The 13,457-nt window shown below is 44.4% G+C and overlaps 1 protein-coding gene across 1 annotated transcript; it reads right to left on the bottom strand.

Annotated features, from left to right (window-relative positions):
- Positions 1-4,618: 4,618 nt before the first annotated feature.
- LOC138948449 (uncharacterized) lies at positions 4,619-5,780 on the bottom strand (the record flags this gene model as incomplete). The annotated part of the gene is given in 1 exon segment (XM_070319995.1): positions 4,619-5,780. A coding segment is annotated over 1 exon segment (1,002 nt). The 5' UTR covers positions 5,635-5,780.
- Positions 5,781-13,457: the final 7,677 nt, after the last annotated feature.

Raw genomic sequence — 13,457 nt, 5'->3', positions numbered from 1 at the left:
CGGTGGACTGACGATGCTACGAGTATACGGTCTTGCTGAAAAATGGCATTCATTCTGTGAGTTCGACAGCTACTTGACTAAATATCGTATTTTCGCCTTACGCGACTTGTTTCTTCTTCTTTTTGTTTTACCTGCGTTGCTTTAAAGACTTATCTTGCCGGATTCTTATGAAGATATGGATATCTATGTGTCCGTGTGTAGCCATCTCAAAGAGGATAATTGCTAGTCAACATGTTGAAAATAAAATATCAGCAGTGGAGACTTTAAAAGTTTATTCGGCGTTCTAAACATTTCACTAAGGCATATATCCGAGGAGCCCAACATTTGAAATCGTAAACAATTCGACTTAGCATCTCAGATGTGGCCATGGACTAAGACTATCCCTCTGAAGAGAGGGACACATACCAAAAATCATCAGCCTTGAGGTGTGCAGATTGGGAGTCTTATCATGAAAAACTGGACACAATATGTGAAATTGATTCATGAAAAAAAAAATCAACCAGCACATGAAGCACATCAACAGGGTGCGATGGAGAAATGTCGTCAATGGCCTATGCTCCGCTGGGGTCAAAGGGCCTAAGTAAAGTAAGTACATGAAGCACATCAGAATATTGATTTCTGTAATGTTCACGAGAAGCTCTATGAGGGTGTGTATATTCTACACTTGACTGAACGTGTGTGTTAGTAACCACCATAGATTGTTTGCCACGGTAACTGAATGGTTGGTCATAGTTTTTTTAAAAAGGCTCAGTTCAGCGCTGGTAACTTTTGAGTGGTTCGAAAAGCGGCTAGCTCGCGCGGACCCCGCTTCTTGTAACGGGCGTAAGATTTCGATTTCTAACAAGGAGTTCCCGTTAACCACACTTGGCCGAATTTCTTCCGTTAACAAACAATTCACGTTTTAAAAACAGGATGACACCAACGTGAAACGTGCACAGCATCTTGATTTTCCTGACAAAGTTATCATGTTAACCCTACTTGGCCGATTTTTTTATATTGGAAAACAACTTACAATTTTAAATGCAGGAGGACTTAGAGCAGAGTAAAGTATTAGCATAATCCTGATGCTCGTCACTGATGCAAGATCTGGGATCTTCTTACAAAGAATTCGGGTTAACCCCGCTTGGCCAAATTCCTGCTTTTGACAAACAGCTAACACTTTAAAAGTGGGATGACCTACAGTAGTGTAACCCATCAACGTTATCCTGTTGCTCGTAACCGGTGCAGGATGCGGGATCTTCTTACAAGGAGTTCGGGTTAAACCCGCTTGGCCGAATTTCTGCTATTGACAAACAGCTAACAATTTAAAAAGCGGAGAGCGGAGTTCAACTTCAACATAATCCTGATGCTGGTAACTTGTGTAGGATCTGGTTAGACAAGATGTTCCTGTTAAAGACCAACTCCGCCTCTTAAAACAGTTCGCCCTTCCGCTTTAGAACTGGCCAGGTTGTAACAAGGGTAAGACCATTTCTCCGCTTGGCCAAACAACAAGTAACACCCTGACTGCTTGCTGTGGTGAGTTGGAACTTTTTGAAGATTTAATTTTGAAAATTGCAAAATTAATTCTAAAAAAAACACCCACTGTGCACAGACAGCACTCGGGCTTTTCAATGTTTGGTATGTGACCAAGTGGAGGGCTGGTCTTATCCCTTGTACAAGACTGGCCAGATATGAGACAGAGAGCCTTACTGTGGCGGAGTGGACCGTTAACCTTGCTTGGCCGAATTCCCTTCATTGACAAACAGCTGCTTTGAAAGTCCAAGGCGTTGGATCTCGTTTCCGCCCGGTCCCCCCCCCCCCCCCTCCCCTCCCCCTTATCTCCTTCACCCAGACCCCCCCCCCCCCTTCCCTCCCCTCCTTCTCTCCTTCACCTAGATCCCTCCTGTCGTCAAAAAAACAGTGTGATTTGACCTCAATGGCTTTCCTCTTGTACCCCCCCCCCCCCCCATTTCATCATCATCCAACCCTGCGACCCCTGACCCCCCCCCCCTCCTCCCCCCTCCGCCCTTGTCATCCCAAACCGTTACGATGTGTCGCCATGCTGTCAGAGTCTTCCCTGTGCACGTCGTTGTTTGCCTCTGCTGCTGTGTTGCCAAACAAGAGTGGGGGAGGCCCGGAGGGAGGTGGGGGTGGGACAGATTTCGGAGGGCGGGAGGGGGGCAACATGGAATATAGTGCAGTGGTAGAGGGAATAAAAAGGAATGTCGTGAATATTGAATTGAATCGGGTTGGACTGATCTGCTTAGCACAAGAACCAGGATTGTGTTCCTCCGGCTTTCGAACAGAGAGAGAGAGAGAGAGAGAGAGAGAGAGAGAGAGAGAGAGAGAGAGAGAGAGAGAGAGAGAGAGAGAGAGAGAGAGAGAGAGAGAGGAGAGAGAGAGAGAAATAGAGAGAGAGAGAGAAAGAAGACAGAGAGAGGGGGAGGGTGGCTGATGCATACATTGTCACCACAATAAAAGGAACAGCCGAGTCTATCCAGTAACCTTGACCTTGTATGTCAAATCGTGCATTCTAGCAAACGTCAGAGCTAATCAAGAATCATGCCTCTAATTGGTCAACAGTACCTGTGAGGACGTTGAATCGAATTAATCGTGTCAGTCACAGCAAACGTCAACATCGTCTGGTGATATGAGTACATGACAAGTGTTATTACAAAAGTGTCAATTCGTCCATGGTGATTAAATAGCAGCGTGTTTGGACAGAGAGATTGCTGACAGATAGACGGACATACGGTAGAATAATAGACGGATGTCAACCAAAACAAATGACTTAAAAAAAACTTTTGAAGACGGATATCAACCAAAACAAAAGACCCTTTGGAAGACGGATATCAACCTAAACAAAGGACCATAAAAAGACCCTTTGGAAGACGGATATCAACCTAAACAAAGGACCTTAAAAAGACCCTTTGGAAGACGGATATCAACCAAAACAAAGGACCTTAACAAGAGCCTTTGGAAGACGAATATCAACCAAAAAGACAAGCCTTGGTTTTATGGACTTCAAGAAGATCCTTTGGAAGGAGGGGGCTGGGTAGAGAACAGAGAGTAGACATAAGGCAAAAAAAAAAAATTGTCTGTTTAGGGTAACCCGACCGACCCTATCGATTTGGCGCCGACCCAAAAACTTTTTTTTGATTTCAAAAAAAAAAAGAAAAAAAAAGAGGTAAAAATGCTAAAAAGAGACATTTGGCGTTTCTTTCTCTCCCTTTCTCTCTGTTTTATTTATACGTTAGTTTTGAAACATGTATTCATCAAATATAAGAAGTGAATGTTCAGCCAACATAGCATTTCCACACACACACAAAAAAACAAAAACAAAACAAACAAAAAAACCTACCTACCTACCGACCCTACTTTTTTTGGTCATGTTACCCTAAACAGACAATTTTTTTTTTTGGCCTAAACTGACTGCAGATGGACTTAAACCCAAAACAAAAGCATTGGGTTCAAAAAGAGCGCTTGGACGGAGGGACAGATAGATAGCAGACGGACATGAGACACAAGTTCCTGCACTTCAGTCAGACCGTTAGGGCGGAGAGACGCACAGAGTTCTGAGGACTGGGAGACGGACGGACAGCAGACGGACATCAAACAAAAAGAAAAGTCATGGACTTGAAAACAGAGTGTTTTGACAGAGGGACGAACGGAGAACAGACAAACAGACAGAAAGACAGGCAGACACACAGACATACAGATGGCAGCTGGACATCAGCAACAAATTAAATCCCAGGGCTCATAGAATTCACAAAGGGCGTGTGGATAGACAGCGGACAGACAGACAAACACACACACACACACACACACAGACACACACACAGACACACACACACACAGACGGCACCTGGACTTCAGCAAACAAATCAATCCTAGGGCTCATAGAATTCACAAAGGGCGTGTGGATGGACATCGGACAGAATGGAAATGAACCTGAGAAACAAAAGCCATGGGTTCAAGGACGAAAAAAAAGAAAGAGGAAGACACGTATTCGCTGTTTGTTCCCTGGGCAGTCCTTGCAAACATATTGCGGAAGACAGGGTGTGGAAGGAGAAACATGGAGGGGGAGAGAGAAAGAGGGTGAAGGAATGAAGGACAGATTGACAGAAGGGATAAAAAGAACGATAAAGCTGCACATTTTAAATCGCTCATTATGCTCCCCGTTGTTGACTCTTGTGTTCGCCCCAAGGTGACTATGGTGTGAAAAATGGGAACGGTAAAAGAAGAAGAAAAACAGATATAGAGGGAGAGAGAGAGAGAGAGAGAGAGAGAGAGAGAGAGAGAGAGAGAGAGAGAATCAGAATCAGAATCAGAATGTTTTATTCGCGAAAACACATGTTTATAGCGAAAGGGTGTTGTGGGGTTGGGATGTCGAAGTACAAAGCTTTCTATATACCGAAGCATGCACGATCGCGCAGAGTTCTCGCTACTGGAAGTCCGATAGAGAGTCCACTGCATTTGTCAGAGTCAGGGATACCTTGACTCACACTGCACACCAATACCATGCATCATAACATCATGATTTGATCAGTCCTTCAGTCTTTTGTTTTCTTCCCTGTGGTGACAGATATTGTGTGACGGCCCTTTTCAGCATTAGAGAACCAAGAATGAAAACATCACGGTGTTTGAAACTGTTCATCCTAAGTAAAAGCGGACTACGCGAGACACTATTCTCAGATCTTCTTCCAGTTCTTCTTTGTACAATTCAGCGTACCGATCTTTGCTGATCGGGGGCAATGTCCGAAGACACGACATGGCATGTTTCTGAATCTTGGTCATGTTGTCTGACTGATCGAAGAACCAGCGTTTACAATCTGTGTTGAAATCATACATGAGCACAACATCATCACTTTTGCAGTACAAACTCTGGGTGCCAATATGTTCTTCAAATACAACAGTATCAAAAGATTCATTTCTTCTTCTATCGCGGAGAAGTCTTTGTTTACGGCGGTCTCTCAGTTCACTAGCCAGCAGCTTGATGTGTCTGATGTCAATACCTCTTTCAGACGTTATCTTTTCCATGTGTTCCAGACTCTCACTGTTGTCGTCTGTCTGATTTACCGCACTATCATGCGAACAGTCTTTGGTCTGCCAACCACTTGTGCCCAAACACATGGTGTCGTCTCTATTGTTTACATGTTCCTCTCCATTGCGCCAAGTGTAAGTGGCAGGCGGTGGGTCTGTCTCACGTGCAGAGCGTGGCGTGTCAACACAGGAATGTGTACTGTCATGTTGTGACGGAGGCATGAACTCAGGGGTGGCTAAAAATAGACCGCATGGCGAAGTATGCCTACTGTCAACAATGTTATCACTTGCCTTATTTTCTTGTTCCTGTCTTTTGTTTGTTTCTGTGGAGCACTGTGTCACAATGTTTTCTGTTCTTGTTTCGTCAGTCCGTGAAGTAGCACGCCTGTCTTCTGCCCTTTTCTTGTCGCGGCGTATCTGTGACGGGGGTTTGCGTCTCCACGCGCCCACTGGTAATGTCGGCTCGCCATCTTGTTGATCTGCGGAGTTGAAGCGAAGCACGACGACAGGTTTGTCGCCTTCGCCCGTCACCTTCCAGGAGATTAGAGCGTGGTCCGCGATAATGGTGGTCAGAATAGACTCCACAGTTTTAGGTAGGCCTAAAACTGACATCTTAGTGGCTGTTGTTGCTGAAAATGTCGAACTTTTGACACAGCAAATGTGTTCGTGTCTTGCCACAGCGACCACCGGAAGTCGAGCCCCGAGAGAGAGAGAGAGAGAGAGAGAGAGAGAGAGAGAGAGAGAGAGAGAGAGAGAGACAGAGAGAGAGAGACAGAGAGAGAGAGAGAGAGAGTGTGTGTGTGTGTGTGTGTGTGCGTGTACGCGCGCGCGCTCGTGTGTTAGTTATTGTGTGTGTGTGTGTGTGTGTGAGTGTGTGTGTGTGTGTGTGAGTGTGTGAGTATGTGTGTGTATGTGTGTGTGTGTGTGCGTGAGAGAGAGTGAGAGAGAAAGAGAGAGAGTGTGTGTGTGTGTGTGTATGCGTGCGTGTGTGTGTGTGTCTGTGTGCTTGTGAAAGAGAGAGAGAGAGAGAGAGGGGGAGAGAGAGAGAGAGAGAGAAAGAGAGAAAGAAAAGAGAAAGAGAGAGAGAGAAAGAAAAGAGAAGAGAGAGAGAGGGAGAGAGAGAGAGAGAGAGAGAGAGAGAGAGAGAGAGAGAGAGAGAGAGAGAGAGAGAGAGAGAGAGAGAGAGAGAGAGAGAGAGAGAGAGAGAGAGAGAGAGAATGGCTTAAGGCATCAAATCCCATGTGTGCGCGTTCTTGTTTGCTGCCGTGTTTGCCCATCAGCAAATTCTATATGGAAAGAAAGGTGAACGAAGGGGAAGAAACCGGAGTTGCTCAGTGGAGAGAGAGAGAGAGAGAGAGAGAGAGAGAGAGAGAGAGAGAGAGAAGCAGACAGAAGCAGAGAGAGGGAGAAAGAGAGAGACACATATAGACAGACAGACAGACAGACAGACAGACGGGCAGAACGCGGGAACGGCCATTCTGGCTAGTCAACTGCGCATGTCGCTCTGGACACGTTGCTTAAAACATGGTCGAACCATAGTCAGCTAAAGATAGTCGTCGCCAGAGAAGGAGCTTTTGGGATAATCTTAATAATACAGTGTTCTAGATGCATGGACGTGTAGCAAAGGCCTGTACGCGTACGTGTGGATATTGCGTGACCCGTGACTCACTTTTTTTTCTCCAATGTTCCAAATCATACGTTGTTTTGCTCCCACCAAGACTGCAGATCTTGGCAAACGCGTGACGTAAAAACTAGATTTGATGACGTGACCCGTACACGTGCTAAAAAGTGCCACATCTAGATCTTGCTAATGACACCGACTAGGTAATTCTTGCAAAGATAGCGGTGTGTAGTGCTCTAGTTAATCAATGGCACCGTCCAAAAATGGGTCTTGCAAGTCAAGTATCACTCGACAAAATCAACTCGCAGCATCGTAATTCAGGTCACGTCCACGAAAATATATGTGAAAGTAACATAGATCAGCTATGATTTCAAACTTTGTTGAACTTGCATAATTTGGTAATAAATCCTGTTATTCAGATGAAGTTTTGGGGGTCTTGATGTTTGTTCTTGTTGGGGATTTTAGAGAAAAATGAGTGTACCACCATCTTGGAATCAAACAAACTACGGGAGACGGACTAAAGCAACGAAAGTGACGCCATGGGGTTCGACCAGACCACATTTCAGCGATGTTTTGTCCGACTCTAGTGTCTCGGGTGACCGCTGAATCTTGCCTAGAGTAGAAAAAGCCACTTAAGCAGAACATGTGCTTTTTTGGCGACAAGTGGACTACAAGAAAAGGCTATTCCCGACAACTTGTCAGTCTCCAGTCTCTATAAAAGCCACATCGTCGGTGTTATGGTCAAAACACTCGATTATTCGGTTGACTGTTGCTGCGGTTACATCGGGGCGAAACTGGTTGAACATTTCTCATTCGAACCAAGGCTGTCTCTGATGCGATGTCTGAAGGATACTAGACGTGTCCTGGAGTCGTCCTCTCTGTCTCTGTCTCTGTCTCTCTCTATCTCTCTCTCTCTCTCTGTCTCTCTCTCTCTGTCTCTCTCTGTCTCTCTGTCTCTCTGTCTCTCTCTCTGTCTCTCTCTTTCTCTCTCTCTGTCTCTCTGTCTCTCTCTGTCTCTCTCTTTCTCTCTCTGTCTCTCTGTCTCTGTCTCTGTCTCTGTCTCTCTCTCTCTCTCTCTCTCTCTCTCTCTCTCTCTCTCTCTCTCTCTCTCTTTCTCACAACCTCTTTGTCAAGAAATGGGTGTGATTTAATCCGTAAAGTTGGCTCGGTAGAGATCCGGCTGGAAGTTTCCTCGTAATTGAAATACAGCAAAATGTATGTTCTTGTCTAATATGTATCGAAAGTAACAGACGATAAGATCAGCATCGAAGGTACGCAGATAACACATCTTTCATGCGTCCTGGGACGTCACAGGACCCACTTCAAGAATGTCTCTAGTGCGTGTTATCGGCTTCTGATGTGCGAAGGACGCAGGGGCGCACAATTTGAGGAGTCCTGATTAGTGTATGCGTTTGATTATAAAAACACAACAGATCTAACTATATATGATCGGTACATGATTTTTGAACAAAATATGACATTTGACACAGATTTCAACGATCGCTATTCAACTCGAACACTAGCACAGTCCCGTAGCGCAATGACTGTCTTGAAACTTTGTCAAGCTTTGGTAAAACATTCAACTAATCACTGTATTATATTTGAATACATACATCTTCTTTGATTGATGCTTCAAAATATAGCCAAACCTGCCATATCCTTTTCCTTGTTACTTGCAAAACTACTGAAAAGAGACACCGAAGCCGAGTGCTCGATTTTGATTGGCAGAATACGATCACGTGACCAATCACATGCCCTCGAACACGTCAGTGATTGGCAGGCAATTAATTAGGGTTAAAGTCAGTGACCGGTGTTGAAATTACTGGAGCTGCCATCTCATATTTTTTCTTTTGTGTGGCAAAAGTCCGGAAGGAGATGTCAGCTATCGGAGCTACTCAAGAAGCTGTTGTAATTGTGCGGATGAGATGTGAACACCAACGCAATTTGCTGCGGATCTTGCAAGAAAAATGGTATGGAAAAAAATAATGATGCGGATGAGTTTGGATGCACTCGATCGTGTACTTCAATACTTGCGTACTGGGGTCTAAGCCGCTGAATAGAACTTTTATCAACTTGTATTTTGTAAAGAGCTTTTTGTTTGTTTGTTTAACGCCTAGCCGACCACGAAGAGCCATATCAGGGCGGTGCTGCTTTGACATATAACGTGCGCCACACACAAGACAACGTTACCAAGTTGGTCTTCAACTATAGCTGTATGGCACGTGTTTTCTTCGGTAGGAGAATAAAAATAGAAAGAAAGAAGCAAACAAGCAAACACAACATTGCAGACGGTTTGGACAACGGATTCTTAACACGGTTCGTTTGTGCTTTCGGTTGTTGCAAAGCCTTTTCGGACTTTTCGGTCGGACGAGGATCTTCTTCTTCTTCAGCGTTCCAGAATTTTTTGGTTACGTGTGAGCTCGTTTGCCCATTTGGGTTCCCCACACTATACTCTGAGAGCATAGTCAGCTTCACTCCGCTTTTGTTGAGTAGGCATGCTGGGTATTTTCGTGTTTCCATAACCCATCGAACTCCGACATGGATTACAGGATCTTTTCCGTGCGCACTTGGTCTTGTGCTTGCGTGTACACACGAAGGGGAATAATTAGTCACTAGCAGGTCTGCACATAAGTTGACCTGGGAGATCGGAAAAATCTCCACTCTTAACCCACCAGGCGGCAGCGACCGGGATTCGAATTCACGACCTCCCGATTAGGAGGCCGACGTCTTACCACCACGCCACTGCGCCCGTGGCATATGCATAACTGGCGCTGCTGAATCGATGTCAAAATCTTACGAAAAGCAACGTTTAGAGATAATTGACCTACCCTCATCAGTATTTTCTGTTGTGCATTTTCTCTCAACCCAAATCTCAATGGCAGGGTTAAAACGGTCATACACGTAAAGACCCACTCGTGCAAAATGCACCAGTGTGAGTTTCAGTGTACATGGGAGTTTCAGCCCACACACACATACACACAGACACACACACACACACACACACACACACACAAACACACACACACACACACACGCACAAACACACACACACACACACACACACACACACACACACACACACACACACACACACACACACACACACACACACACACACACAATGCCAAACAAAGTCGACAAACTCAACATGACAGTTCACAAATATACGCGCAGCACAAACCGAAAAACAAATGAATGTTCGCGTGGATAGTTCTCGTTACCTCTAACACGTTAAACCCCAAACGAAAATGAAACATATTCCTGTCGCATAAATTTCTGTTGCGACTGATTTACTCTGGCCCTTGTGATGGTGAGCATAGCACACGCCACACAGAACTGCAGAGTCCTGGGGTCGGTTTCATGGACTCGTGGTGGTCACACTAACAGAACTGCAGAGTCCTGGGGTCGGTTTCATGGACTCGTGGTGGTCACACTAACAGAACTGCAGAGACTTGTGGTCGGTTTCATGGACTCGCGGTGGTCACACTAACAGAACTGCAGAGTCCTGGGGTCGGTTCCATGAACTCGTGGTGGTCACACTAACAGAACTGCAGAGACCTGGGATCGGTTTCATGAACTCGTGGTGGTCACACTAACAGAACTGCAGAGTCCTGGGGTCGGTTCCATGAACTCGTGGTGGTCACACTAACAGAACTGCAGAGACATGGGGTCAGTTTCATGGACTCGCGGTGGTCACACTAACAGAACTGCAGAGTCCTGGGGTCGGTTTCATGGACTCGCGGTGGTCACACCGACAGTCGGACCACTGCTTCGTCACCGTCACCGGACTGCAGTTGTCCGAACGCGGTGGCGGGGGAGGGCAGCACTGTAATCGCGGAACTCCCCCTGCACAGAGGCACAGTCGGCCGATTGCAATCTTTTTTATGAAACCCAATTCGTCGGATTTCTGCATTTCACTCGTTGCTGACCAATGAAACCTGCCCCAACTGCTCCGTCTTTCCGCAGGTCGATAATTGTACTAACACTTCAAAGACAGGTGAATTTCTCAAAACCAAAGGCTTGTTACAATGTTCCAAAACAATTTTTCAAAACGACCTATTGCCTATACTTAGAAATTAACGCAAAAGTCTTTCTCGGTTCAACTGCTAAAAGCAAGGAAGTAGTCATTTTGGAGGCGTTTTTCGACCTTTACTCTAGCAAACTTTAAGGCGTAAAACTACGGGATTTTTTATTAGTGCTTTTGTGAACAAGAAACAATTGACAAGTGGCTCTATCCCATCGCGATATAACCTTCGTGGTTGAAAACGTCGTTAAACACCAAATAAAGAAAGTCAGTCGTCTGCAACAGTGCTGGGAGAATCTGGTTCTGGACATGTTGTGAGATTTCAACCTCATTTGCACTTTACAATGAGGGGGAAAGAAGGCGATGTAATTTACAGAGGGACAGAGAAAGGAAGGGGGGGGTGTTTGTGAAGATGCAGATGAAGAGAGATTGAATGTAACGCCGGACTGTTGCATTTTATTGCAAAAATTGAAACCAATATTAAATCTCGATTCAAACTGAACTGGAGTCAATATGTTTACTCAGCTCCCGATTCTATAATTGTATTGTTGGTTGACAGTACTTGCTTCGCCGTTCAGTATAATGGAAAAGGTTTCAATACAGATTGGACGGCTTCAAATGTTTGTATATTTTTTTCTTGGTGCATTTTTTACTCGGGATTTTGGTTTGCTGATGGTGGTTTCTTCTTGTCTCTACGCCCTCTCCCCCCTTACGCTTACGCCATTTGCCACTATTTCCTCCCTCCTTGCCTCCCAGCCTCCCTCCCTCTCACCTTCCCCTCCCCCCTCTCTCTCCCCTTCTCTCTCCTCTTTCCTCCTTTTCCTTAGGGGCGGGGATATAGCTCAGTTGGTAGCGCGCTGGATTTGTATTCAGTTGGCCGCTGTCAGCGTGAGTTCGATCCCAGGTTCGGCGGAAATTTATTTCAGAGTCAACTTTGTGTGCAGACTCTCTTCGGTGTCCGAACCCTCCCCCCGTGTACACTACATTGGGTGTGCACGTTAAAGATCCCACGATTGACAAAAGGGTCTTTCCTGGCAAAATTGCTTAGGCACAGTTAATAATTGTCTACCTATACCCGTGTGACTTGGAATAATAGGCCGTGAAAGGTAAATATGCGCCGAAATGGCTGCAATCTACTGGCCGTATAAAATTTCATCTCACACGGCATCACTGCAGAGCGCCTAGAACTGTACCCACGGAATATGCGCGATATAAGCGTCATTGATTGATTGATTGATTCTCTCTCTCTCGCTCTGTCTGTTTCTCTCTTGCGCTAACACTCTCTCTCTCTCTCTCTCTCTCTCTCTCTCTCTCTCTCTCTCTCTCTCTCTCTCTCTCTCTCTCTCTCTCTCTCTCTCTCATAACACCGTCTCCACGTATTGACCTTTTCAAATCAAGCCTTCTTTATTCAGGTGCGGTCCTATGGAACTCACTGCCTATTTTTCTTAAACATAAAACAAACACATACAGCTTCAATTTTTTTTTATATGTCACACATAATGCAACTAAACATGTGCTGAATGGTTCATCATTTCATTTGAAATGTATGTGCATATTAAACAAAATTATAATAATATTCAGATCTAGATTAAGTTATGTTAAAAATGGACACTTTTTATCATTGACAATTTTACTTAAAATGCAGTATGACAATTTATTTTTAAATATTGTATCTGTATATAAACAGTTATAATGTGTTAATTTTGAAGTGATTCTTTGATTATAATGTTTTCTGTTCTTGTTGACCCTATATTAGGGCGAGGGCTGGATGTAAAAAAGCAATATTCTTGCTTATCTATTACCCTCGATAATAAAGATTTTGTTTTGTCTTGTCTTGTCTTGTCTCTCTCTCTCTCCCTTCCGACCCCAATCCCTTTCTCTAATTATTGTGCGAGGAACTAACAACGTGCCATTCCTGCAGTACCGAAATGACAGGACGTCGGGGATAAATATAAGAACTGAAATTTATAGTCTCATTAACCTTTGCATGGGGATAAATATAAGAACTAAAATGTATAGTCTCATTAACCTTTGCAATATCTTGCCGAATGTGCATGGCATCGTACATGGTGTTGTTTTATGTGAATGTGACAGGTGAGTTTGTATTAGTAGTGATCTTTTCTCGTAAAAAGTGTGTATGGAGTAATCTGCATTTTCCAGCTTAAAGGTATCTTGCTTTTGGCCTAGAAAATACAATACAATTCAATAAGGCCAACAACAACAAAAAGTCTGTTTACAGTATCCCGACCGACCCTATTTTTTCGCGCGACCCTAGACTATTTTTTGGCATTTGGAAAAAAAAAAAAGTCTGTTTTTGGGCAAAATAATGTTTTTTTGGGAAAAAAAAATAAAAATAAAAAAAATAAAAATCCCGCCCTACCGACCCTATTTTTTTTGCCTATGTTACCGTAAACAAACTATTTTTTTTTGCCTAACACTAAAACTATCGTTTACATCTCCACAGATGAGTATAACGTGTGATAAGCGCTAAATGCTAAAGATCAACATTGTGGGTGCTCTCTTTGCATGGGCAGATTTGTGTGCGTTTGATCAATACATTTCATAACGGACACTAGTGAAAATCTCCGAAATGAATTATTAAGAAAATTCCCACTCTGCACCGTAAGCAGCCAGTGTGTTTGTTTGTTTGTTTGTTTGTTTGTTTGTTTGTTTGCTTGCTTAACGCCCAGCCGACCACGAAGGGCCATATCAGGGCGGTGCTGCTTTGACATATAACGTGCGCCACACACAAGACAGAAGTCGCAGCACAGGCTTCATGTCTCACCCAGT

Source organism: Littorina saxatilis, linkage group LG15 (genome assembly GCF_037325665.1).
Source record: "Littorina saxatilis isolate snail1 linkage group LG15, US_GU_Lsax_2.0, whole genome shotgun sequence".
Lineage (NCBI taxonomy): Eukaryota > Metazoa > Mollusca > Gastropoda > Littorinimorpha > Littorinidae > Littorina > Littorina saxatilis.
Note: the sequence above shows the minus strand (reverse complement) of the source record. Positions and strands in the feature narration are given on the sequence as shown.